The sequence below is a fragment of the Oxyura jamaicensis genome, chromosome 18, assembly GCF_011077185.1.
Source record: "Oxyura jamaicensis isolate SHBP4307 breed ruddy duck chromosome 18, BPBGC_Ojam_1.0, whole genome shotgun sequence".
In the NCBI taxonomy this organism is placed as follows: domain Eukaryota; kingdom Metazoa; phylum Chordata; class Aves; order Anseriformes; family Anatidae; genus Oxyura; species Oxyura jamaicensis.
The window spans coordinates 5481048-5508080 of NC_048910.1; the positions used below are offsets into that span (position 1 = coordinate 5481048).

Here is a 27033-nt window from a genome sequence, read left to right on the forward strand (position 1 = left end):
GCACTGGTGTAACCCCCCCCCCCGTGCCAGTAGTGCCTGGGGGGCTGCAGGCACCGAGCACTTGGCAGAAGCCCCCGGGAGCGCATCCTGCATCTGCTGGTGCAGGTGGAGGGCCTAGGGGGAAACAATGCTTTTGAAAATAAAAAGGAAGAGGCAGACAAGAGAAAATATTTATTGAGTGCAATAGGGAGCCAGCTGATCGGAGACCTGCTGTCGGATTGACCTAGAACACCGACAGCCCGAATGACCAGATGAGAATTGAAAAGTGACACTGTTGGGGACCTGGCCTCACGCACACAGGGAGCAGGTGGTGCCAGGGAGAGCAGCAGCGGGGGAGCTGTTTGCTTCTCTTAGCCTTTGGTTAAAGTGTTTGGAAACGGGGCTTCTGTTTGAGGCTGCATTCAGTCTTTTCCCTTGGAGCACAAAGCACAGGGAAAGGGGGGTGGAGTTCATGGGCAGGAAGAGAGGCAGCAGCTGGAAATGGTTCCTGCTGGGCTGGGAGAGGAAAGCCCAGCTCCAGGGGTGAGAGGGGAGCTGGAAGCCATCCCTGCTTGCTTGGGAAAGCCACAGCTTGGGTAGGTTCGTTGAAGGATTCCCTGCTCCAAGTTCAAAACTGCCCCAGCTCCAGCTGCACTCCTGGAGACCCCTACGGACATCGCTCATCCCTGTGCAGCTGTGCTCAAACACCTAAAACCCATCCTCTCCACAGGAGTAGCCTGGCGAGGAGAGGGAGCTCTCAGCATTGTCAGAGCTGGAAAATCTTTCTCTGATTCCAAAAAATAAAATAAGCCAAACCAAAAAAGCCAAGGTGCAGCATCAGATCAAATCAAGCAGGTGATGCTGCCAGGGAGAAAAGCCAGCTGCTGCTTTAGTCAAAGCACCAACCCAGGAAGGTGGCGCTGCTGCTTCGGGCAGGATCTTTTTTTCCAGCAGCTCCTCGCCTGTGCCCGTGCTGCTGAAACAAGCCAGGGAAACGTGACTTTCATCCAGACACAGAGCCCAGTTGTTCTGTGCTGGCAGAGGGCGGCGAGATGCTGGGCATCCTCCCCAGAGCTGGGAAACAAGGCCCAGCAAGGTCCTGGCTCAGCCCCGCACCCAGCACTGTCCAAGGACGGCTAAAGCCAAGGAGAAAGAGCCTAAGGAGAGAAGTTCAGCCTGAAGAAGTGCTGCTCTTCCCAGTCCTGTTCCTTCCTTTTGTTTAGCGAGTACTCACAGGTCCCTTTTGGGACATTGCTGTTGGGCAAAAGGGCTTTTGAAGGCAATCCAACAGTTTCTGTCCACAGCCTCTGTCCATATCAGCCTTGTGGGATGTCCCAAGCACTGTTCCCAGCTCCAGGCACCGTAACGAAGCCATTCCTCTCGCCCTGCTCCCTGACACCTCTCAGCCCTTCCACAGACACGTGCTGCAGCTCCAACAGGTAGACTTGGTTCACACACAGCTGCTGGCAGCCTCTGCTGGAGGCTGCCCAAAACCAGGCTTTCCATGGGGTTTAGTGGCCTTTGGATTGAGCCCTTAACTAATTTCTTCCAGTTATGTGATGCTTCTCAGCAGCCATGGTCCCAGTTTATCCTCCAACACTCAGCATAGATCTCATCCACCTCCATTTTTTTATAAAATAATAAAATTTATAATATATTTATATATATACTACGAAAACTGTACAATAACGTATGCAAAAAAAATGCATCAGAGGCCAACACGAGTAGTGCCATACAGATGAAAGGCTATGCTTTGCTATCGTGGTACCAAAGGTTAGCAGCAAAGGACAGGTGCAGTAGGAAAGCAGAGGTTACCCTGACCCGCTACCATGCAGCTCTTAAAATAACCCAGAACAAAATCACCATCTCCAGCAGACAGCCGTTTTCCAGAGAGCCCGGAGCAAAGATGGGAACGGTGACCCTCTATAAATTGGGCTGTTCAGGATGCCATAGGCTGGGCTCCTCTCAAAACCGAGGACCCGGGAACAGATCATTGCCTTCCATTTACCTGGGGGGGCTGGGGCCATCGAGGCACCTGCCCTTCTGCAGGAGTGCTTGGATGGGTGGGCATCAAAAACGGTGTTGGAGTGACCGGTGATTGCTCATGGAAGGCGTCCCTGTAGATCCTGCAGGACTGGGGCTCTGCAGGGCAGGACAGGGGATGGCGAGCACCCACCTGATGACCCAACCATGCCAGAGCTTGGAGTGCACTGGGCTCTAAAGGAGAGCTCCAGAGCTTGAAGTGCCCTGGAAAGTCTCTGCCCATAGGAGGAGCTGCCCAGGCACCACAGCAGAGTCTGGATGAAGCACCACTGGACCGTGCCACGAAGCCCCACTAGCCCCAACGGCGGCGTCCCGCTGGCAGGCAGCCTGCCCTGGCTCAGGCCTCGTAGAACTGCCTCTCCATCTGCTTGGTGAGGGTCCCGCTGGACATCACGGTCCTGCTGACGAATTCTTTGGTGACCTGCTTGGTGAGGGTGCTGCTGGCGCTCTCCACCCGCTGGGTCGTCATCAGCATGCCATCTGCAACGAGAGGCTCGGTGGTCAGGGTGCTGCACTGAGTATGGGGTCACAGGGAGTGGGATTTGTGCTACCTCATAGTTTTTGGCAGAGGTTTCTCCTTAAATACCACCTCTCCAAATCAATTAATTCAGTACTTCGCTACGCCAGTCAATAAGATGGGTTTTCTACCCGCTCCCAAACTCTCCTTGCAGTATGAGCCCATGAGTCCTTGAACTCAAGGGGGACAATGTGGGACAGCTGGACTGATGTAATTAAAATGGTCACCATACTTTTCTGCAGAGGCCTAACCTTGCAGGAAGAACTATGATTTTGTCACCAGATAGCTCCTGTGGGGCTCTAAAAACTCAAGTTTCCCGCTGTGGCCAGGCAGCACACAGGGAAACGGCTGCAACTGCCTGTAGGGCAGAGCTCTGTGGTGTAGAAAAGAGCCTGGCCCTCTCCATCCATCCTGCCTGGTGGACCCCCCTGCACTGCCTAGGACATCTGAGGTTAAAGCAGAGCTGACCTTTGCTCTGCAAGGGTTTCAGAGCAGACAGCAAGTCCGTACCTGAGAAGTGGGGGTCCAGGGAGGAGTGGCTGATGCTGGTTTTGGTGGTGTATTCAGTGGGAAAGTTGTACACTTCTCTCATGTACTGCTGTCCTCCAAACTGTGAGAAAGTGCCTGGGGAGAAGGAACAAGGGAGAAATCAGCCAGGAAATGACAAGGAGCTTCCAGCCTCGTGACCCTGCACAACGAGCACCAACGGTCTGTTCAGGTTTGTCTCCTTGTCATGGGGCCAGGTTTAGGAGGAACTGGGAGGACAGAGGACCTGTGCCTATGTGTAGAATCAGGCATAAGACAGAAGACTTGTGATAAATTAAAACATCGTCAGGTTTTCATAGTTGTCCCACATTCAGTGCATTTTGCAGGGCAGGGACAGTGCCCACAAGGTACAGCATTGCGTTCATTATGGAGATGGAAAACAGACTCACAACTAGAGCTGGGAAGTACTCCAGGAGCCGTATTTGCTGCTCCAAGAGGCTTCTTGACTTTGAATTCCCAGGAAGATGTGGTACCATACCTCCATCCTGAGATTCGATGGTGATGATGCCTTCTCTCTCCGGCCCGAAGCCTTGGGTGGTCTTGGCTTGCACTTTGAACTTGTACGGGATGTTCTCGCTCAGGTGGGGCACGGTCAGGGTTGTTTCTGGATTGTCTCCTTCAACGTAGATATTCCTGGGCTCCCCTAAAAACGCAGACAGACTGGGGTGAAGACAGACAGACAGGAGCGACCGTCCATGCAAACACCTCCCACTTCTGGCTGGAGTCTTGGCTTTCCCTAAGCTTTGTGCCACCCACAGACTGCATGATCACACCCCGAGAAACAGGGCAGCTAAGACGGTCCTACTTCAGTACAGTGCTGATCCTGAACAAATAACCTCCGCTGGATTTGGGCTGTTACATCCTTCCTCTTCCCACTTTTGTTACACCACACCATGCAATGACTCAAAGCATCGGGGTCCAGCTGCTCCCAGGCCTGGAACCAGTCTCATGTCCCCACTTTGCACTGATGTGAGCACGCAACTCTTTTACTGGTCCCAGCAAAAACACAGCAAGTTTCTGCTGGAGGTTATCTTGTTTTCTGCACAATGAATTGGCTTTCCACAGCCTTCTACCTTACCTCCTCCATGCAGCATCTCACAGGTGACCATGTAGCCCAGGATGGCCCCGTTGGGCTTGCGGGGCCTCTCCCAGCTGAGCTGCAGGGAATCGGGGCTGAGGGCAGTGAAGACCAGTGGTCCGGGAGCGCTGGGTGTGCTCAGAGTGAAGGGGGAACCTGTGGGGGCACAAGCGAGGGATCAGAAGGTGGTGGGGAGGATCCCAGCTGGGGGCTGCACACAGCTTTTGTATAATGAGCTGGGAGGCCTCAGATACCCCAACAGATAGGGGAAGGCGAGCACATGGGGAAGAAGGTCCCGTTTCTTAATGAAAGGAAGGAAAGGAGAGCTCAGGATGGGGTAAGGGGGGAGAAAACCACCAGCAGTGTGGACAGAAGCAGAGCCATCAGAGCCACCCTGCCCCAGGTCCCCCTCTGCCTCACCTGGAACAGGGCTGAGCGGGCTCTGCGGGTCCACCTGGGACTCGATGGTGATGACTCCTTCCCTCTCAGGGCCCCAGCCTTCCTCACTCTGTGCCTTCACCTTGAAGATGTAGGAGTGGTTGGGCAGCAGGTCCTCCACCACCACTGAGTTCTGGCCGGGGTTGGGGATGGTGAGGCGGTGCACCTCTCCTGGGACACGTGGGGAAGGGGGACATCAGCACTGTGTTGCAGGCACAAAGGCAGAGCCCTGGCTTTCTTCTAAACCCTACCTCAAATGAAATGCCCGGAAAACTGAGCCAGAAAAATTCATCAAGGGTTCTCCCCTGCTCCCCAGCCACCTCCATCGCACTTTGATCCCACCAGCTGGTAGCACAGGACCAGATGTTGCCCGAAAAAAGGCTTAGGACAAACAATGGCTTCCTGAAACTCGGGGATTTTCAAGCAAAGAGAACTACGTTTTCACTAACTGCCCCAAGTTTCACAGAAAAACAACAACAAAAAAATTGTTCCAATCCTTCCTCCAAATCCAACGTGATGAAAAAACTTTCAGCTAAGTGGTGATGGAAAAGTAGTACACGGTTTTTTGGGGGAGGAGTCACTCCACAAGCAACCCTAGGGAATTGCCCCCCCCCCCCCCCCCGACAGAAAGAGGGAATAAAAAATGTGGCTGTAGCCCATTTCCTCAGGGCTACAGAAAAAGAAAAGTTGGGACTCGTCCCTAAATCACAGAATGGTGGTGGTTGGGAGGGACCTCTGGAGGTCGTCTGGTCCAGCCCTTCTGCTCGATGAAACCCCAGAGAGCAGGCTGCCCAGAAGGCCTGGGCAAGACTCAACCACCAGAAGCTCCTAGCGCTGCCCGGTGACCCAGCTGCCTGCCCGCTCACCTCCGTTGAGCAGCTGGTACTGCACGCTGTAGCCCTGCACCTCCTTCTCGCAGTGCGGCTCCTGCCAGCTCACCTTCAGGGAGGTGGGTCCCAAGGCGGAGAAGACCAAACGGGTCGGGGTGTCGGGGATGCCCAGTGGCAGCCTGGAATCTGAGGCAGAACGGGACCGTCACGGCAGGGGTCTAGGGGTTAGTTGGGCTGGGGGAGAGGAGGGAGCGGCACGCGCAAGCGTGGGATGGTCCTGATGGTCCAGGGAGAACGTGGTGAGAACGTGGTGAGATGTCCTCTCTGCAAGCTGGGTCTCCCAAGAGAGGGACTCTCTTGTAGGTGGTGAGTAGGTGGCTCTGCACACCTACAGGGATGTCCTACGACCGTGGGGTGCCACCCTTGGGTGGGACAAGGCAAGATAAGCTTCATAGCCCTGTGGTGGAGCAACCAGAGCAGGGGCCCACGTGTGACCCTCCTGGCTCACCCCAAAGCAGTCCAGTCTGCCAAACCCTTCACGGGCATCTTCAGAGCAAGCGTGGCTCAGTTCAGAGTGGCCCTAACCTACAGCTAAAGCAGCCCATGGATTGTCCAAGGGGACAAGGGCAGCTGGGACCAGAGCAGGATGCTCCTGGCTCCCCGCAGCTCAGCCCAGTGGGACACAAGGCACAGAAGCCTCCCAGGGAGGTGAAGCTCAGGGACAGGCATGTGAAGCTGCTTTCTGCCCCTGCTTTCTTTGTGCAACACACAAATGAAGTTTCTGGCAGGACCTCACGGACTTTTGGCCAAAGAGTTTGCAGAGGGACATCTCACACGGAGCACACATTCTCCCCAGGAGTCCTCCAAAGTCCTGTGGGGTAAAAATGGGGACAATAAGCTTGTTAGGAATGAAGAGGAGGGGACAATGAGTTGGTCAGCTCGTTAGAGCACAGTGGCAGCGGTGGTGAGTGTTAATCAGCCCACGTGGCTTGAAACACAGCTGAAGTGACCTGCAAATGGAAAGGTGGTGTGATGGAGGCACAGCCCGGGTGTTGGTGTGGCACACAGAAAGCCATGGAGAGAGGGTTTGGGGGCAGCAAATGGCAACAGCTCACAGATGGCCAGTGGCCTGGCTGGTTATGGGATGAGTGGCTGGCAGGAGACACTGGACAAAGCTGTACCTATGTACTTGCAAATCCCTGCGGACCCATCAGTCATGATTATAGAGTCCCGAAAGCCAGTGCTGGGGTAGTAACCCTTCACCTTTGCCCTGCTCCTGAAACCCACATCCCGGGGCAGCGGGATTGTCCTCCCAGCATCTTCACGGATGGGAGGGAGGGGTCTCCCTGGGTAATCTACAGAGCAGCGTAAGAAAAAGAGAGAAAGAGAAAAACACAGTTGAGGACTTCAGAGTCGGTTCAGGTCAGGTGCTGGCTCCTGCATAGAGATGTGTTTTTTTAAGGCTCAGATTTTAAGGTCTTTTACAACCTGGCAGTGCCAGCCTGGTGTACGTGCATGGAGCTGGAAAGGAACCATGGTGCTGGACAGAGTAAAAGATGATGACACACTTTTCCTGGGGTGCTTTGCCATTTCCCAGGTGCTCTGCACATCAGGGATGAGCACCCTTTCCAGAGTGGTCTAGAAGTAGATCAGCCTTACCAGAGCATTTGCACATCAGTGGTAAGGACATGACCTTCCAGATCTCTGGTTTATGGGCCCCTTTGGCTGTGAGCACAGTCCTCACCCCCAAAGGATCTGCAGGGCATGGACCTGAAGGCAGTTATGAAGGTAGAAGAGAAGAACCGGCCCCGCCACGTCCGCACTCACCATGCCCCATCATCGTCATGGAGTAGTCTCTGGTCAGTGAGGAGCTGCCCATCACCCTGTGCTCCTGCTGCATGTGTGAGCTCAGCTGGTGGTAGTTGGTGTTTGTTGTCCTGGTCAGCGTGCCGCTGCTGCCGGAGAAATCCACCCGGCCATTCAGCAGGTGCTCTGTGGAAGAGGGCACACCGTGAGGAAGGTGGCTGGAGGACTGGGCTTCTGCTCCAGTTTCCCTGGGGAGGAAGCAGGAGGCACCATGTGCACCCTGCCTCAGCTTTATCCTGGCTTTAGCCACTCTGGAAGGTGGTTCTGGAGTGCTCCATCTAGAATAAGCCACGGTCACCCAATATATATATCCAATAACAGGGAAACAAATGGGGAAACAGAGACTGCCTACACCCAGCACCAGAGACACCCATGGTGCCCAAGGTAACTCCAGACCTCGGCCTCGCTGGGGCACTGCCTTGTGGTTCTCTCTCTCCTTGGACGCAAACAGAAGTTTATAATTTCAGGTTAAAAAAGAAGGCAGAAGAAGAAAAACAGCCCTTTATGGAGGCGGTTTCTCCAAATCTCACTCTGGATCCCATCTCAGCTGGATCTGAAAAGCAAACTGCTTCGTTGTTCAGTTCCTTGACAAATCCTCATCCCCTCTCAGCAGGCCAGGAGAGATCAGCTACCATGAGAAAGTGATTTCTGTTTAACAGTCCAGCAGATCTGCCCTGGTAGCTCAGGGCACTCAGTTAAGGTGAGGAGCTGCCCTTGGAGGTGGAACTTAGCAGCCATCATTTGAGTTTGGCTCATGCCTTGAAGGTCCAGCCTGTTGTAGAAGCAACTTGCTAGCAGGCTCCCAAGTCCATGCCGAGACGGGGGTTACCTTGACACTCGTGAGCAGACACACCAGGACAAGGCTTTGAAGCAGACTCTACAGCACGTGAACATCACGCCAACAGGAGGACGGGCACACAAGGGGAGGAAGGGGGCCACGTACTGGGGGGGCCCAGCTGCAGGCCCCGTGGCTCAGAGCAGGACGAGACAGGACACTCAGGGCCATACGAAGCCGTCCTTCACCTGCTTGAGGCCGGGGGGTCCCGCTCCTCATCGGGCTGCCAGTAGCCACGTCGCTGTCCTCCTCGCGGAGGAGACCCTCGGTGTCTGAGGAGAGGTGGCTGCTGCCAGAGAGGCGGGGAATGGTTTCGGGTGGGAGCCTCCAGGTGATGCGGCGAAGATCCAAGTCTTCTCCCAGCAGCTGCACATATTTCCACCTGGAGCCTTTTGGGACAAGGCAAGCAGTGGTGTTGGCATGATCTGCGGGGGACAGGGTGGGCTCCCCACTGCCTTCGTGCTGTTTGCCGGGGAGGGGAAGGGGCAGCCGCTGGGGGGAACAAGGCCCGTTGGCTGACGAGGTCAAGAAGTGCAGCCATCAGGTGAGTGGTAGATGGAGGGAACGTGATGTGCATGGGGTGCCCCAGCCCTAGGGCTCTTTTCCAGCCCTGTGTCTGTCACGGGAGAAGGTGAGAGTCCAAGTCCCACCATATGGTTGTCCCTGTCACGAAGAACCTGCTACACTGGTCCTCTGCTTGGGAGAGGCTTCCTTGCTCCACGATGTGCACACAAGATGTTAAGGCACTTGGTGTTCCTGTTAGTTCTGTTTTCTGTAGGGACCAGGGACTTGCTTCTGGATCCCAGGCTCTGGAAAACCCCTCAGGAAAGACCCTCCAGATCCCAATGACAACCTCAGCATTTCACTTATGGCCAGTCTTCCCCTTGTCCCAGTACAGCAGACAGGAGCCAGCCCCACTCAGAGCAAAGTGATGGAGGAAGAGCTCAGAGGCCACAGGGATCCACTGGGATCCAATTCACTGACCAGTGCCTCCCCACCACTTGGCAAAATCCCTTCTGTTGGCTTGGCCAAGACCCTGAGCACCCAAGGGACTCAGAGCTCTGTGCCTCACCAGCTCCTGTTTTCTGACAGTAACTCTTGGTCCATTCAGACACCAACAGGAAGGGAACATGAGCACGGAGGTCCATGAAAAACTCCTCTACCACCCCACACCAAGATTTGCCTTTGCCTCATGGCTAAGACAAGGAGACACAGGTCTTATTTAGACTAAGACCAGTCAAGTTTTCCCAAGCACTGTGCTTTGAAAGTGCTGATCTCCACCAGCTCCATGATTCACATCTCCCTGTTGCTGTGAGGATGAAAGGAGCAACAAAACTCATTGCTGAAGACTGTTAAGGAAAATGAATGTTGAAAATGACCTTTGCAAAACCTGGAGCAACATACCTGAATCGTCAGAGACGCTGGGATGCTTGCTGCCAGCTGGAGAACGAAGCACATCTGTGCTGTACATCAGGTAGCTGTCGTAGTCCTCACCTCCTTCAGCATCGATGATGGGGACATCGGGGATGATGGGGACTGGAGGGGAGGTGGAAAATGCCATTAGATGTGCAGCTCAAAACCACACTGCTCAGGCTGGCCTTCAGCCTTCACCAGGATGATTGGCACGGTGGAGAGGGCAGGGTGTGGAGAAGCACAGGGGTGATGGAGAAAGCTTCCCAGCACTGCTCCTGCCTCCCCTGCTCCCCACCCAGGCAGGGCAGTAACTCACTAGACAATGGACGCCTGGGCTGCGTAGCAAGGTTGATGGTGGCTTCTCTCTCAGGCCCCCAGCCAGCACCATTTCTGGCCTTCACCATGTAGCGGTAGGGCTGGGACTCCCGCAGGTTTTCTATCAGCACCATGCGTTTCTTTGGGTCTTCCACCAGCACCTTCTTCACTGGGCCAATGGGTACTGAAAATAAAGGTGCACATATCCCCCATGAGACAGAGAACCCCACCACAGAGCTTCCTTGGCCAACAGGCTTGTGGTTTGGTGTCAGGACATAGCTTGGCTTGGGACAAGGTGCTGGAGCTATCTGGGTTGCTAGTAACAGGCATGACATAATTTTGGAGAAATCCCCAAACTGAATGCTGAAGTCAACCTACAGCAGAAGTCTCCTGTTGCTGTTGTATCAGCTACTGCCACCAGATAGCATCTTTCTGGCACTGCAGTGCCCCTAGACCTATGAACTGTTTTTAAGGTAAAAAACAAACAAACAAACACAAAAACACTACCGACGTGAATGGGAACTGAGAGTGCTCATGACTTTGCAGGGTTAAGTCCTGAGTGATGATTTCCAGTACTCCCTCCTTCCCAAAATGACCCCTCCAGATCCTACTTTCTACAAGAAATGGTTTTGGATCCATTTTGGTTCTGCTGCAACTTGGGACCAGCCCAGATGTGGAAAGTTCTCTCCAGCTGATAGAGCTGCCCCAGCCAAGAAATGAGCTCTTACTATTGTCCTCGTTAACGAGTCCGTAGCTGACTTCATACGCCGTGATCTCCCCGTTGGTTTCTGCAGGCTCAGCCCAGCTCAGCTGCGTCACGGTGGAAGAGACAACGTTGAAAGCCAAGCGTCCGGGCTCGCTGGGCACTGGAAAGGCAAGACCAAGGTGCCCAGGTTACTCCAGCTGGGAGTGTTCAGGTGCCCAGAGTTCTCTGAATTACAGGGATATGGATGCCAGCTTGTTCCCATGTGGGGAAAAATGAGGTGCAGATCACTCACCGTCCTCCAGCGTGCGGCAGTGGATGATGTCGGAGTAGGCCCCTTCACCCATGGCGTTGTAGGCGCAGACTTGCATCTCATAGTCACAGAAGGGGTAGAGGTTACTCAGTTCTGCCGATGGTGATTTGACATCGATGAGGCGAGCTTCTGACTCGGGGTCCCCCTGGATCCAGTATTTCACCTGGCAAAGCAAGAGAAGGCCATGATTCCATGGAGAGGGGCCAGGATGGGAGAGCTAGCTCCCTCCTTTGGGTCTCTTCTCCCCATCCCTTCAGCACAAGTGACCGTGTGTGCGCTGTAGCCGCAGGATGGGACCCACATCCTCCTCTGGGATCCACTCTCCCCCCTTACCTTGTACCCCAGGGGTTTTCCTGGCGGAGGAAACCAGCTGAAGCGGATTTTCCTGGAGCTGAGAGCCTGGGCATTGGGATTCAGCGGTGCACCCAGGCGGCCTTTGGGGGACTGGGTGACCTGGCCCATGCCAGTCAGTGGGGGGACACCATCCACCACCTCTGCAGACATGAGGAGATGAGAGCACATCAGTGCTTGTGCCCCATAGGGATGGAGAAGAAGGAAACGTGCCTCTTCCTAGCAGTGCCTGGCCATTACCAACTGAACCTCTCAAAGCAGTTCTGAATGGTAAATCCCCATCACAGCGAAGGGAAACTGAGGCACTCGGTGATGACATCCCCCAAACCACACAGCAAGCTGGCACAAGGGTCTGGTTCTGACCCCCACAAATCCTGCACCTCTTGCTGCTTCTCACAGGCTGCCCAGGTAGGAAGAACTTTGCTTCTTGCAGCTGAAAACCCTTAGTTCTGTCTGAATATATTTAACAATGCTTCCACATCTTCATCATTTGCCCTGTGCAGCCATGAGAGGAGTGGCAGATGTGCAGAGCCTTCTCAAGTCCCAAGTTGGAAGGGACCCACAAGGATCATCGAGTCCAACTCCTGGCACCACACAGGTCTACCCAAGAAGTCCCCCCCTTACTTCTCCTAGAAAACCACCAAGGCCTTGCCTGCCCTGGGAAGCTGCTCTGGTTACTCCAGTGATGAGGAACTTTTTAATCCCCAGTTTTCCTAGCCATTACCACGATAAATCTTTCTCCATTATTGACCCACTTGCTGACAGCTCTTACAGCTCTGTATGGCCACACTCACAGGAACCACCAAGCACAGCTCCAGGAAAGGGAGCCTCTCCCTTATCGTAATAGCTTTTTATTCAAATCCCCAAGAAAAAGGAATAAAGAATGCCCTCTATTTCATTTTGCAGTGTACATCACCCATCTTCTTCCCACCCAGTGCCTATACCCGCTCAAGCCTCTAGAGGGAGACCCAAATCTACCGGTGGGAGCTGGAGGCACCTCCTCATCCCTGCCCTTAGGGTGAGCAGCAGGGCTTGGAGCTCTGCAGGGCCCGGGTGGGCTGGTCCTGCTGGGGTCCCCCACCTCCTGCTGCCACCTGCCAGCCCCTACCTGGGTCAGCGATGGTCACCGTGGTCTGAGGGTAGCGGCCGATCTTGGCGCCATACTTGGGATGGAGGAGGTCGATGGCAAACTGCTTGAGCTGGCAGTTGTTCAGGAGGGTGTCTATTTCGGTGAGCTCCAGCAGAGAAACCTGCACCTCTTTCCGTGTCTCACCGGGCTGGAAGATCAGGTCGCCTTCTGCAAAGACGTAATCCTGGAAGAGGAAGGAGAGGTGCGTGGTCAGAGCATGCAGCACCCATGAGATGGTTCCCAGCGAGCTTCCCCTTGTCTCCCAGTGAACCTCCAACTGGCCTCCCAGTACCCACAGCTCAGGGCGCAGCCAGCACCCTCTGACTGAGGTCCAAGCAGCCTCTCAGGTCCCTGAGGTACAGGGAATGAGGGCAGGAATTAGGGATGAAGGAGAATGTCTCTGTCCCTGCACTAAACACAAGCCTTAGTCCACCTTCTCCTGGCCATGTTCCCTTTGAACCCAACTCAGTTTTCCTGCAGGTTGTTTCCTTCCTTGGTGTCTGCTCGTTCCTGCCTGCCAAGGCCAGGAGCATTGTTCTTACCCTGCCGTCCTTAGCGGTGAGATCTCGGGTCCTGTAGGTGACTTGGGACTTCCCGTTGTCTATGATCTCCCGCAGGACAGGGATCTTGGCCACCTTGTCAAAGCGGCTGTGGGAATAGGCTGGCTGCAAGAAGGTGATGAGGCTGCTGGCTGAAAGGGCAGGAGAGAAGAAATGTGTAAATACATGAAAAATCACATTGCAAGCACCCAGAAAGAGACTTCCTGCCACCCATAGGTATGAACTGCATTTGAAATATCACTGCATGGACTGGAGACTTTATCAGTCCTTTGTTCCTTTCCCAAAACAAGGCACTTCCACTACATCACTCCAACAACCTTAGAACTGGAGCAGCAGAGGCATGTGGCCAACCTTGGATCTGCCACGCAACTGGTAGCACTTAAACCTGTGATGTTTTGGTCTCTGCCACCAGGGATGATGCTTTAAAAGATGCTCTAATTTAGACCCAGATGCCTTCAGATTGCAGTCGCCAGGCAAGTTTCTGGCTTGTGATGTTGGGGAGCTCAGACACACAGCCTGCACCTTCCTTAGGAACCACGTGAGCCACACCAACACAAATGCCCTGGTCATGCCTCATGCCATGGTTGTTGCCCTTCACCTTGTTCTTTGATGATGGTGATGTTGACCAGCCTGCGTCCAATCTCTGCGATGCCAGTGGGGACATCAATGGCCTCCACCTGCAGCTGCTTCTCATCATCATCATCCTCCCTGATGAAGAGTGGGACACGGACATCCACCAGCTCCACGGCTTCTTGGAACTCCACCATCCCGTGAGCATCTGGGGGAAGGGGCAACAGTGAGAGGTGGGAAATGCCCCCTCTGCCCAGCCAGGACGCAGCGCTGGGCTCTGCTCCCTACCTTGATCCGAGGTCACGGTGTAATAACCCGGTGAAACCTTCAGGTCGTTGAAAGCCTCGTGGGAGACGTGCTTCTCAGTGACTTTGATGATGTCCGTCTTGGCTGAGCGAGGGGCGGTAAGCACAGTGTCCACGATGGTGTGGTCCTGCCTGCGGCCAGGGGGAAGAGAAAGCAGAGGAAGAGCTGAGGCCAGGTTTGCTCATCGCATGCAGCACCTGGAGGGGTTAGCGGGATTGCAGGGCACGCCGCCACCCACACTCCTGCACACAAAAAGGGAGAAGCAGCGAAGAGAGGACTGCAAGCTCCACTCACCTTTTCCCAGAATTGGGCTGTACCCTGAGGGGATAAAAGACAAAAATAAAAAAAAATAAATAAATCAGAGTGAGTAACGCTTCTGGGGAGACAAAGTTCTGGGTGAATCACAGCCCTGCACATGTCTGAGCCGTGGCAGATGCCCCGCGGGCTTCAGCCGTGGGGAACGGTGCCAAACCTTCCTGCAGGGCCCCTGGCGGGTGAAGCTCCTCACTGGGCTCATGTTTGTGTTGGGAATGGCTCACGGACCCTGCACCCTCCCAGCTCACAGATTTCACACCCTTTCCTAACCTCTCCCTCATCATCAGCACCCTGGGGCAACCCTGACCCCAAGACAGGCATTCTCCTCCCCGGTGACTCACCTGAACTTGGTCTGCTGGAGCTTGTGGCAGCCTGGGATGTGCTTATAAATGTCGTTCAGCTGCAAGGAGCAAGAGAGACACAGGGTTTGTCCCTAAAACATAGCCAGAGGCTGCAAATTGAAGCTAAACAGGAGCTTCAGGAGCAAACCTCATCAACGCGATGCTCTGATAATTCTTAGGGTTTGTGCTTTCTTTCAGAACAAGGAAAAAATCAGGAAAAATCTCTTCTTCATTTCAAGGACTGAGCGTCCAGGGAAGGCGTCACGACCACCACCACTGTGTCTGTGCCCCATCCCACCCCAAGTGCCCCCAGGTGCTCAGGCCCTTACGTTCTCCTCCACTTCTTTGCGCAGCTGCTCGCACTCCCGGCTCTCCGGCTTCATGAGGTTCTGCGTGAAAAGCCGGGTCAGCCTCAGAGACAGCCCGTAGGGAACTGCAAGGAGAAATGCCCCACTCAGGTTTCTTCCCTCCCGGTCAGAGAAATAACCCAGCAAAAGCTGGATGTGTGGGGATATGCGTGATATAAGCAGGGATAGGGTGTCTGGATCCCATGGCATCATGCCCTTGATGGCACCCACAGCACCTCCCTGGGGTCCCGTTCCGTGGATGAGACGCTTACTGAGATCTTTGGGGTTGGCGGTGGCGGCGTGGGAGGCGAAGCCCTGCTTGTGGACGTTGTTGTTGATCTTCCAGCGGACGGTGTCCCGGCCCTTGAGGGACCCGCTGCGGATCATGGGGGTGTCCAGGTGGTCGGAGGACATGAGGCTCTGGCGCAGCATGTAGTGGTCCTCCTTGAAGCCAACGGTGCGACCTGCAGAGCAGGGGCAGACTCAGACTACCATGCCAGCTGCTGTGGGGCAGGGAGGATGGGCAGCAGCTCGGCTCTGCGAGGAGATGGCCCTGATTTGCCACCCCAGGAGGGGATCCCTACTTGTGTCCCCCCCGGGAAGGCAGTGACCCCGCAGACCCCTCTCCCCTCCCCCTAATCCCCATTCCCCCATTCAAAGGGCTGGTACCTCGTGCACAGCAGGGAAGCAGGGCCAGGCAAGCCTAGAAAAGACATGACCAAACACACAGTCACTCTGCAGCCAAGGGTGTAAAAACCTCAAGTCTCCAGCTGGGAGGGCTCACAGCAGCAGGGCTGGAGCAGGGATGGGTGGGCGGTGGATGAATGGGGCTCTGGAAGGTGATTTTAGCTGGACATCCTTTCAGTGGGGGAAATCACACAGCGATTCATGCCAGCAACAGCAGAGGTGCTGGATACCGTCAGGACCCAGCCCCGGCGGAGGCAGGATGGGTTTGGGAAATTTGTCACTCACCTTGCAGCAGGCGCAGAACTTCCAGCAGAGCAGCAGCAGCAGCCCCAGGAGGAGGATCAGGAAAATAAGCAGCGGGATGAGCCAGAGGAAGCTTCCCGGAGGGCACTCTGCAAGGGACAGCAGCACCAGACATGACTGCAGGGCAGCAGCCAGGGGAGGGAGTGAGGACAGCATGGCCACAGCTCTCGGAGGGATGGAGCAGCCAAGTTCAGCCCAGGAGCTTCTCTCCTGGTGCTCACAACAAGAAATGCTGCCCAGGGAGAGCTCTGCCACCTCTCGGCTCACACCCAAGGGGCCATCCAGCACCTTCCGTCTCTCCCTGACTGCTGGGTGCTCATCACCAAAGGTGCAGCTCTCTGAGGATGCTACTCTCCACCTCCCGTGCCTGCTCACCTTTCTTCTTCTGCACCTGGACGGTGGCGTTGGGGAGGACGCTGGGGTCTCCCTTCAGGGTGTAGTGGTAGGTGCAGTCATCCTCCTCGTCCTGGAAGGAGCAGTGCTCGTTGGCCTCCTCTGCGGACAGATTGGGGACACGATCACCAGGCTGCGGAGTTACCAGGACTGGGAAGCCTGGTGCTAAGCACAGGGCACACGTGTGCAGGGCAGGCACACCATGCGTGTCTGTGGCCCGGTACCTTTCTTCAGCTCCTCCACCATCTGGACCTGGAGGTGGCACATGCTGCAGTTCCCTTTCCTGTTGCCCGTTCCCCAGGCCTGGCACTGGACGCAGTCCCGGATGCTCTCACAGATGGCCTGGAAACCCTGGGCAGAGGCACAAGGCACCGTCAGGAGACCGACCACGGGGAGAGCATCATGCCTGGAGGCAGGCTGGGGAGATATCTGCAGCCACCTGCCTCGGAGACACCCTGAGCCATGCAGCCCTGACCCAGAGGCTGGAGATGTCTGGGCTGGATGGAGGTGCTGAGCCCTCACCATCTCTCCAAAACCTCTTAAACCAACAGCCCGCATCAGGGCAGCAATCAGATCTTCTCCAAGGGCTTTAGGTGGCCTTCCCAAAACACAACCAAGCCAGCTTTCTCCACTCCACGTGGGATTAGCATGTGCTGCCAGTGGGAAAACGGAGGCACCCAGCCATGAAATGAGCTTTTCTGGCCTTGGGGCACATCAGAACAAGCCAGGAGTTGAGACTCAGACTCTGCCCTGCCTGTGGGTGCACGCCCTGCACCAGCGTGCAGGCAAACAAGGCGCACGCGTTGCACCCAGGGGCTGTAACGCCTCTGGGGGCACAGCAAGCCCATGGCTGCAGGGTGGTCCCACCACAGACCCACCCCAGCCATTTCAGCACAGGTGAGCCCGTGCCCTGCTCAGGACTTTGCTCCCGACAGAGATATGTCTCCACCCTCACTTTGCTCTCCTTCCCTATGGGTCCTAGATGGGAAGGAGAAGCGAGAGCCCCGACGGTCCCCAGGCTGAGGCTCACCAGGGAGTAGCTGATCTCGCAGGTGGAGCTGATGTACACAGACGCCTTGTCACAGATGCACCTGCCGCACTCGCACCTCCCCTGGTTGTTGCAGATGCCCTGGGGAGCAGAGGGGACAGTTGATGGCTGAGAGCAGCCACAGGGAGTGGCACCAGGTGCCAGTGAGCTGCTGTCGGCTCCCCCTGTCCCCAGCACAGGGATATTTGCTATGGCCTGGAGTGGCCCGGCCAGGACGTACCCCCCGGCTGTCAATGCAGGTGTCGTTGCTCGTGGGACACTCGCAGCCGGGGCCCTCCCAGCCGCTCTCACACACGCAGGCGCCCTTGGAGCAGCGACCGCGATCTGCAAGAGGGAATGTCACCACTCCTGGGCCCCCTCCCTGGGCTTTCCCAGCAGCTTGGGGTGCATCCCAGGCTCAGATCTCCCCCTGTCCCCGCAGCCCGTTATTCACCCCTCTGTGCCAGCAGCTAGGGACACTCAGACCCGCAGGCACCGGGGAAGGGGGCAGCGGGGTGGCGCTCACCGTTGCAGAGGAAGCCGGAGGTGCGCGGGCACTGCAGGACGTCGTACTGGCAGAAGTCCCCGTCGAAGCGCTGCGCCTGGCCCTCGAGGTTGCACTGGCACTTCCCGCAGAGACACTCGCCCCGGCCCGAGCACACCTCCTTGTCCCCAGGGCGGATGCAGTCTGTGTTGTTGGAGGACGATTCCGGGGAGCAGTTGCACGTGTCCCCTTGCCTGATGGAGAGGAGATGGCGCTGACAGAGGCAGGAGCAGGGCACGGGGGCTACCCCCAGACAGGGTCCACAGGGCACAAGTGTGCATCCTGGTGGGTTGCCAGACATGGCCAGGACCCCCAGAAGGGCACAGGGCTTGGCAAAGTCCTTACCAGCCTTCGCGGCAGATGCACCGTCCACAGATGAAGTCCCCATGGAAGCTGCACTTGGGCGAGTAGAAGACTGCATGCTGCAAGGGGAGAGCGAGGAGGTGCTGCTGGATGGGCTCAGATCCCCCCAGGGCCATCTCAGGAATCACAAAGGCAGAGCCAGGGGAAAGGCTTTGCCCACGAGACCGAGCTTTGTAGGACAATGAGCACAGCTCAGCGTGGGCTGTGGTGAAAACATCCTTGGGCTGAGCTCTGGGGGCAGCTGGGGACAGCCACCTCCTTCCACCTGTGAGCCAGCATCTCCAGCCAGGCAGCGCAGACCGGCCCGCTCAGCATGGGCAGGATGGGTGCCCAGCACCCCATCGCAGTCTCTTGGGTGTTCAAAGCTGCATCCTGGGGTCACCCAGCCCAGAACTCAAAACCTCCAGCTCCAAAAACCAGGAGCTGCTGGCACCAAGCTGCAAGAGCTAAGCAGCACCCGCACGTGTTGGCCGATGCATTCCCAGGAGGGGGGCACGTCCACAAACACAACTCGTACCTGTTCACAAGGGCACACATCGCAGACCACCGAGGCTCTGACTTCAAGGCTGTCGCTCAGGGATGTGGGCTTCACGTGGATAACTCCCTGCCGGTCTTTCTCCGGGAGGCTGCAGACGTGCTGCCCGCCGACGTACTCGAGCGCCTTCACGCGCACCTTGAACTTGCCCTGTGGGGAAGGGGCAGTTGGGTGAGCCCCACGGAGCCACCCCGCCGCTGGCACCCCACTCGTGCCGCCCGTCCCGTGCACCTACCACTTCCCCACGGGTGATGTGGAAGGAGCCGGATTCTGTCTTTTGGTACATGGAGGAGCTGAACTCTGTCTTCAAGGCCTTGGGGACGTAGTCAGCCCGGATGTCCATCTTGGAGCGGATGCGCTGGGGGGGCAGGAGGTGATTACAGCCCTGATTTTCTGCAGCCCCAACGTGGCCACCCCATGGCCTGTCCCAGAGGGGCCACATCCTGCCCTGGGAGCAAGAGCAAAGCCCTGGAGGGCACCGTTACCTCGAAGGCTGTGCGAAGCAGCTCCACGATGTTGGACGAGTCTTCCTGGAGCACCCCGATCTCCGAGATGGGGAAATACTTGTGCAGCTTCTGCAGGGAGAAAGGAGCTCAGTGGGGCACAGCACCGCCATGGCAGGTCCAGCTGCTGCCCTTCCTGGGCAACTGGGAGCTGCCTGAGAACAGCAACCCCTACAGCTCCCAGGGTCTGGTGCTCAGCACAGCCCAAGACTGGGGCAGTGCTATTCAGGACTGCTAGAATATGCAGATATGATTTTAGCAAGAAAGAAAACACTTTTTAGTAGGAAACAGGCAGGGAACTGCCTGGGAAAAAGTCCTTGCATCAACTAAGTCAGGTCCTCAGGGATGTTCTCAGCTCAGCTGCACCAAGGTCTTGGGAAACCTCATCTAACGCTGCAGTGGGCTTGGCTTTGAGCTTTTGTTCTGTGGAGCAGAGACCTCCAAAGGTTCCTCCCTACCTCAGTTGCTTCCCAGCTCTCCCTGCACTGCTTTACACAAAGCAGCCACCAAAACAAGGAGACCTCCAGGAGCTCAGGCTCCTGCACACCAAGCAAGACACCCTGGGACCTCCCACACTCCAGAGCAGACCCCAAGTGCCACGGCAGCCTCCTGAAGTGCCAGGGCATCAGTTTAGCATGTGGGGAACAGAGGTGAGAGAACGCTTTCTTGTGTCAGCGGAGCTGCAGGCAGAGGAGTAATGGTCCTGGAGGACAGGTGAGCCCCCACAGCTCCCCCACCACCGGGATCTCCTCACCTCGTAGTAGCTGTAGGAGTGGTTGGTGACAGCAAAGATGGGGATGATGTTGTGCTGGCCCAGCAGGCGCACCAGGGTGGGCACCGAGGGGTAGTCCTGCTTGGTGTCATACACGTAGGTGCCCCTGGAGTCCAGGTGACACTTCTCGTCGTTCCTTGCCAGGATCCCTGCCAGGACGTTGGTGCCGTCAGCTTCGTAGTGAAAGGCAGACTCGGTGGAGAACACGAGCAGATGCGTGCTGTCCTTCCTCCAGCCGATCTTGTCCTACAGCCAGGGATGGGGAACAGGGACCGTTATCTCCGCACCCAAACCACCGCACGTTGCCAAGTGAGCACTCGGAAAACCCCAGGGACACGGCATCACCTCCACCAGGTAGCAAACAACCAGCTACGTGGCCCCGGCAATGCCAGCCAGCAGTTCTCTGCCTCCCCCAGCTGCATCCCAATGCACAGGACATCTCCGTGCTGCTTCTCCTTCCCTCGTCACCCAGATGGGCTCACTAAGACCAGACCCCCGCCCATTTGTTCCCCCAGCCCCTCACCTTGCACACAGCTGTCTGCAGGATGGCATCGAAGCCGCCCTCGGGGGCATCCAGGTTGCCGGAGATGCGCTCCTTCCTGAGCTCCTGGCTGAAGTGGTTGATGTTGTTGGTCAGGCGGATGACGTTCTTGAAGGAGAAGGGGGAGTCGGCGTTGTTCCAGGGCTCGCGAAGCCTAGGAGAGAGCAGGAGAGCAAAGGGACGCTCCAGCAAGGTGCTGCCTGTCCTGTGGCTGGAGGAGTGAAAGTCTCAACCCCTCCTCGCTTTGGGGACCTCATGAAGCTGCTCGCAGCCCCCCAGCTGCATGGCCACAAGGAGGGGAAGGCTGGGAGAGCACTCGGGCAGACACCAAACAGAAGAGGAGGAGGAAAGCCACTCAGCCTGTCATGGCAGAGCAGGAGAGAGGTGGACAGAGGCTCTGGCACTGCAGACAGAGGAGATCGGGAAAGCCACAGAGAAGCACCAGGGGGCTCCTGCCCTCCCCTCGCTGCCCCCAGGGACCCCCCCAGCCCCACTCACTTCTCAGGCCTCATGTCTGTCTGCGGGGACGAGACTTTGTCCACAAACTTGCCGAAGCCGATGGTGTAGTTGGAGGTCAGGTCTTGCAGGAACCCGGCTGGGAAGGAGGGAAGAAGGGACGTGAATAAGGAGATGCCCACCGTGCTGCTGCTCCAGGGTGTCCTTTCCTGGTATCTTCCCCGCTGGTTATGTCTTAGTTAAAACTCCCAGACCATCAGCTTTAAGCTCTTTGGGCTTAGGGCTTGTCTTTTTTTGGGTAGAAACCTATGTCATGTTTGGGAGCTCCAAGACTGGGGCTTCTGCAGCAGCACAAGCCCCACCGGCAGGGTCAGGATACCAAAGGACCACACAGAACAGCCCTGCAGGGCAGCAGCCCCATGCTGGGGGGAGAGAGGACACAAAAGGTCTCTGCAGGGCCAGGGGGGACATCCCCTCACCAAGCTGCATGGGGCAGGCACAATTAGAATCTAATTAATACAGGCACCTCAGCCCTTTGCTGGCAGAGGATTTAGGGCCGCAGGCAGGAGTGAGCTGCCGACGTTCACAGGCACAGGACCCAGCTCCCTGCTTTGCCCAGCTATCGTCTTACCTAGCTTGTGGCCCATGCTTTTGAGGTTGTCCAGATCATCGGACATAGAGTAGGAGAAGTCCATGAGGATGTAGAGATCCACGGGGCTCTCCAGGGGCTGGAAGACGTCCATGTTGAAGCTCATCTCCTCCCCAGCACGCAGCCGCATGAACATGCCCTGGGGGGCCACCTGGGTCCTCTGCAGGCGCGTGTTGATGCTGATATTCTGCGAGGGGAGAGCGGTGTGAGGGGATGGACACCAGCTCCCAGTAGGGTGCCATGAGGGGGAGGCCAGTAGGGAAAGTCAAAGGGCTGGGACAGGCGGGAGGGAGCTGGTTTTGAGTAGATCCCACATAAACAATCATCTGGATCTTGCATTTTTCCTGCAGGAGATTCTATAGGAAGGAGGCTGGGGATGGCGGGGCCCCTCGGGAGCCACCCGTCTGTCCCAGTACCCACCTGCTCCGTCCGCATCTCGCCCCTCATGTAGACGATGCTGGCCTCCCCGCAGCCGTAGCGCAGCAGGTTCTCCCGCAGGTCGCAGCGGGGCTCGTCAAAGCTCTGCAACGGGGCGAGAGCAGCATTACGAGCACCGAAACAGCAAATCCTCCCCGCAGGGAGGGCACGGAGCTTCTGAAGAGAGCAGGGTCCCTGCCGAGGTGATTGGGTCCAGAGAGCCCTTGGAAGCAGCAGAGGGGCAGGGAGACGGGGATGAATCTCGTCCAAAAGCACCAGTGTCCTCTGGCACCTGGGAGTTACTGGGCTGTCTGGGACAAGACTCTCCCTCCTCCCCATGGAGAGTTTCAGGCCTGGCCAACAGGCATTTTCTGATAAATCCCTGTATTCTGGAAGTTTGCCCCAGACTCTCCCTCCTCCCCGCTTGCCAGTGCCTGAGCCAAGGGAAATCCACATCTCAGAGTTTTCGGTCTGGAGAAGCTGGAGCCGGGAGCTGGCTCCGCTCTCGGGTTCCTCTTCTGGGTTTTGCCCAGGGATGGTGGGGTGCAGGGCATGAAACCAGCCTGGAAGCAGAGCCCCAGTGTCCCCTGCCAGGTCTCACCTCTTCGGTGCAGAAGGAGCACTCCTTGTCCACTCGGATGCACTCAGAGCAGCTCTTCGCCCGGCTCTGCACACAGCGGTTATCTGGGGGGGGGGAACAGAAAAAAAAAAGGGTGAGCAGTGGAAGGGCTGCCCCCATCCCTGGGGGAGCCAGCTGAGGTTCTGCTGGGTCGTTTAGCAGAAAATAGCAAAAAACCAGCAGCGGGATTTGCAAGAGAGGAGACCCAAGCACGGGGGGGACAGCAGACAGGAGGAAAGGCACGCGGCACGGCTCATGGGGACTCGTGTGGTCCCATGGGGCATCACCAAGCAGAGGTCGAGGGCAGACACACAAAGGCTGCACTCACTTTTGCTCCTTTGGCAGAGGGTGGTGGTGCAGAGCAGGGACAGCAGCAGCAGCCCGGCACACGCCCTCGGCAGCGTGGCCATCCTCTTCCTCCTGAAACACATGGCACGCTGAAATCGCAGGGGTCCCAGGGCTCAGGGGGGGAAACGGCCCCGGAGGAGGACAGCTGTGGTGAGATGACTCCGTGCACCCTGGAGAGCTGGAGCCCGGCCACAATCTCTCGTCTCAGCGGGGCAGAGTACGAAATCAAAACTGAGAGCAGCTCCTGCTCCATGCGGGCTTGTGCGAGAAGCTCAAAGTCCCCAAGCTCTGGGGCAGGGCGGCTGCCGCGCCGCGGCTGGCTGGAGCCCAGCGCCCTCCACATGTAAGAGCGGCGACCGGCTGGGTCGAGGCCTTGCTCGGGCTGGGGAGGAGGAGAGCAAAGGCGCCTGCACCCCAAAAGCAGAGCAGACCCCTCCTTGTGGCTATTTCCTCTGGCACTAAGAGTTTCCAGAACGGGCTCACAACAAACAGAAGGTGAGGCTTGGGGAACACCAGAGCTGTGCAGATCCGGAGGCCAAAACCCAGACAGAATAAGCCGTTCTGCTTGCCTCCACGTGTGGTGGATTATCTGGCTGGCAGAATGACCAGTGCTGCCCAGAAGTCTGTGGTCAGAGGTGGTAAACACAGAGACAGAGCTGGAACTCGAGCTCTGAGGCTGCTGCGCCAGCTCTGGCACCACAGCCAGGCAAAGAGAACAGTTGAGGCAAAGTCTCTGGCATAAAGACATTTGTAAAGCATCTCCCTTCTGGAAGATGCAAGCATGAAATATCAGATAGAAACAGTTTTATAGCTTCTTCTATGCTGTGTAGCATAATCCCTGCTTCTACAAAACAAACAAACAAAAGATGCCGTGAAAAGCCCTGAAAACAAGGACCTTCAAAGAAAATGGGAATAGCTGAGGATGTCTGAGTCCCCAGAGGGCAACCCAGAGCACAGCCCTGTCACTTGGTCAGCTAGGTGCTGATCCAGAGCCCTGGGAAGTTACTGGGAAGAGCAGCTCAAACATCAATGGGTGGGGAGCATACGTGGTCACCAAACCCTTGGGAATACACCGACTGCACGAGGCTGTGTGCTTGCAGGAGTCACCGTGGTAAGGACCCGAGCACACGCAGTGCTGAGCCAGGAGATGCCTCCCTGGGGGCTCGCACCTTATTCCCGCAGTATCTGGGGACACGGCTGATACGGGACAAGATGCAGGTGACTCATTTATCTCGCCAGCTTGGCTCAGTGGCTTTATCACACAGAGACAAATACACGCCCCGTGGCTGAAACGTGGAAAATAGGGAATTAACGGGGAAGCATCCCTGCTGGGGACACCAGCCCCTGCCCTGATCCGGGGGCAGGAGCCCTCGGCTCAGACCCGAGGCAGCCTCAAAGCACGGATCCGGTTCCTCTCCCAGCCACGGGTCCAGAAAGAGTCACCAGGGGATGGCCCGGCACACCCTGGGCCTTGGACACACCAGCTGCTATCACGTCTTTTCAAGTGCTGAGATAAGAGGCTATAAAACTCAGGTTGATATTGATGTCCTGATGCCCGTAAGCCGCAGACTTTGAAGTATTTGGTGGGGCTGAAATCAACCAAGGGCGTTGGTGGCTCTGGGACATCAGAGAGCCTCGCTGCCAGCCGCAGGAGTGGCCATGCTTGGTGTAAAAACACAGCAATGGCCATCCCTCGATCGCAAAAATTTCCTCCGGAAGGGAAAACGTCACTTTGCTTTGGAAAAGTGCTGCAGTTTGGTTGGATTTTCATTACAACAACAATAAGAAAAAACTGTTCAGTTGTACAAACCCAGGGGACAAAGCAGAGTAGCTCCCAGCAGCACAAAAACATCCCACCCCTCCCAGGCCACACGTCTCCCCCTGCTCTTCTTCCTCTCTGCCTCTGCCTCCGTCTCTGCCTTGGCACAGTTGACAAAACAGCTCTGGAAAGCACCTGGGAACCCCTGGGCTGGATCACACATCCCTGAACAAGGAGGAGCTTCTCCAAAGAAACCACTGGAGCAATGAGGACAGGTTGCAGCAGCAGAGCTTTGTCCCCGTGTCCCCCGAGCAGCTTGGTGCTGGGAAGGACGAGGCTGCAGCCAGGCACTGCCTGGGGTGGATGGGGACAGGGACCAAGGAAGAGGAGCAGAAATGTCACAAGCCCATGGCAGGAGGGCAGGTTGGGGACATGGGGATATGAAAACCCAAACCCTGTCTGTGTCCCTACCTTCAGCCTTGTAGTCTTTAAGGTTGGGACGGGCACAGCAGCCTTTCCTTGCATTCAGACCCACAGAACACCACCAGCTCAGTGCCTTTGGGATGGGGCTGTTGGCTCACTCCCTTTTTGGGGATGGGATCCTTGGGGTCTCCAAGCATCTGAAAATCCCCTCCTCCCTGCCACGCATCCTGAGACACATCGGGACACATCAGTCCTCTGCTCCTGCAGCCGGAGGTGTTGGAGCCTGCAGGGACCTAACCCGGCATCAAAGCAGCCCAGGGGACTGGGGACATGGTGCTGGGGACCCCCGGCACAGCCTGTCCTCCCTCTGTGGTCACATCCCCCCATCCTGCTGGGGGTGCAGCGGGACCCCGTGCAATGGAGCAGGGGACGGACGCCTCACTGGGTGGGAAGCATCTGCAGCAGCATCCACCCGCTGCGCCAGGGGAAAGCCTGCAGCCTGCTGGGGCGGGCAGGGGGCTGGGGACCGCCGTCAGCCTCAGCACAGGGCTCAGGCTCTGAGGGAGAGCTATCGGCAATGAAGGCAAAGCCAAGGGGCAGCCGGGTGCCCCCATGGGGAGCAGCTGTCCCGGCCGGGGCAGGGCTGCGGGTGCATGGATCGGTGCTGGAATTCACCCGCTCTTCCCCCCCAGCCCCGGGCTGCTCCCTTCATGGCACACATGGAGGCACCGACCTCACAAAACTTGGAAGCGATCAGGATGGACCCCCAGAGAAGCACCAGAAAACTGACTCACAGATCAAAGCGTTGTTTAAACACCGCAACACGCTTGCCTTTGATTTTGTTTAGTTTCAGCAAAAACTTTTACTTCTCCCTCTCAAGGTGAGCCCCTGCAGCTGGGAGTCCCCAAGCTCTGAATTTCAGATTCGCAAGCTCATTCGCAATACTCCAGCGTTGGCAGCTCAGCAAAAAAAAAAAAAAACAACAAAAAAAAAACAGCCTGACCCCAACTCACACTCGGCCTTTTTCTCTCCAGATCACCCCCTTCCCCTTGCTCCAAACAGCTCCCACGTTTCATGGGGTTTGCACCAAGTGACCTGTTTGCAAATAGCCTGTGTCCTCCGGGGGCTGTGCCACCCCAGGAGCTGTGCCCCAGGTGGCAGCTCCACAGCACCACCGACTTTCCTCCTGGAAATGGGGCAGGCAGAGGGAGAGAAGGTCATCTTCGGAACCTCTCACAAATTGTCTCCAAAAAGCGATGGCAACAACCTGCTCCCTGCAGGCTCTTTGCCGTCCCTCCACCCCGCGACATGGGCACAGCACCTCCAGGCAGCTTCGTTCAATCCGAGTAACTTGGGAAAGGAAAAGTGCCCTGCACGGCTCTGCAAAGCAAAGCTGCTCAGGCACGAGCGCTGCCGTTTCCAGAAAAAAAGGCAGGAGAAAGCACATAACTAAATCTGGATGAAAAGGGGAAAACAGGCACGCACGCAGCTGAGCCCACCCAGCTCTGCTCTGTGCCTACCTCCCCGTGTAGCAAGCCCTGCACCTTCATTAGCCCCCCGAGTTAATCAACATGGCAAAATTAAAACAAGCCTGACAATACAGAGCACGGATGAATTAATTCCACAAACCTCATTAGTGCTGGAGCTGACTCAACGTCCTCTGCCACAATCCAAATAACAGGCACCCACACAGCAAGCCAAGAAATTCTTCCGAAGGCAAGGGGAGAGCTCACTGCTCCGCTGCCACCAGTTGAGCTCCAGGCTTGGCCTTTTCTTTCTTTTCTTTTCCTTTTTTTTTTTTTTTTTTTTAATTCCCTCCTCTCTATTTTCTGTCCCCTTTCTCTTTCCGGTTAAACGTCAACTTCCAGTCCCGTGGGGAGGGCAGGCGGCCGGCGGGCT

The 27033-nt window shown here is 56.6% G+C and overlaps 1 protein-coding gene across 4 annotated transcripts; it reads right to left on the reverse strand.

Moving 5' to 3' along the window:
- Window positions 1–156: 156 nt before the first annotated feature.
- ITGB4 (integrin subunit beta 4) lies at window positions 157–26954 on the reverse strand. Of its 4 annotated transcripts, XM_035342169.1 has the most exons (41): window positions 26764–26954; window positions 22933–23024; window positions 22587–22669; window positions 21989–22090; window positions 21551–21755; window positions 20962–21058; window positions 20446–20617; window positions 19905–20168; window positions 19133–19222; window positions 18883–19005; window positions 18630–18797; window positions 18095–18171; window positions 17732–17943; window positions 17447–17550; window positions 17209–17307; window positions 16403–16529; window positions 16161–16280; window positions 15768–15874; window positions 15465–15498; window positions 15068–15259; window positions 14778–14881; window positions 14449–14507; window positions 14087–14110; window positions 13775–13923; window positions 13515–13694; window positions 12899–13047; window positions 12336–12540; window positions 11210–11370; window positions 10859–11039; window positions 10589–10726; window positions 9862–10044; window positions 9537–9668; window positions 8321–8521; window positions 7259–7423; window positions 6613–6786; window positions 5468–5617; window positions 4584–4772; window positions 4164–4319; window positions 3564–3728; window positions 3050–3163; window positions 157–2502 (listed from the first exon to the last, which is right to left on the reverse strand). In XM_035342169.1, exons 1-41 carry the CDS (start codon window positions 26766–26768, stop codon window positions 2360–2362), a joined length of 5595 nt encoding a protein of 1864 aa, XP_035198060.1. In that variant the 5' UTR covers window positions 26769–26954; the 3' UTR covers window positions 157–2359. The 4 variants fall into 4 exon arrangements, with proteins under 4 accessions (XP_035198060.1, XP_035198062.1, XP_035198061.1 ...); XM_035342171.1 differs by lacking the exon at window positions 8321–8521; XM_035342170.1 differs by lacking the exon at window positions 6613–6786.
- Between the last annotated feature and the right edge of the window lie 79 nt (window positions 26955–27033).

Bases quoted from the DNA above. Each gene is read 5' to 3' on its own strand.
- ITGB4 (XM_035342168.1), bottom strand. From the start codon at position 23,035: ATGTGTTTCAGGAGGAAGAGGATGGCCACGCTGCCGAGGGCGTGTGCC. The intron at 10,727-10,858 runs GTGAGTGATCTG...TTGCCTTTCCAG, and splicing joins CTGCCGCACGCTGGAGGACG to TGCCCAGCGAGCCCGGACGC. The intron at 4,320-4,583 runs GTGAGGCAGAGG...GTGCCCCCACAG, and splicing joins CCCGCTCAGCCCTGTTCCAG to GTTCCCCCTTCACTCTGAGC.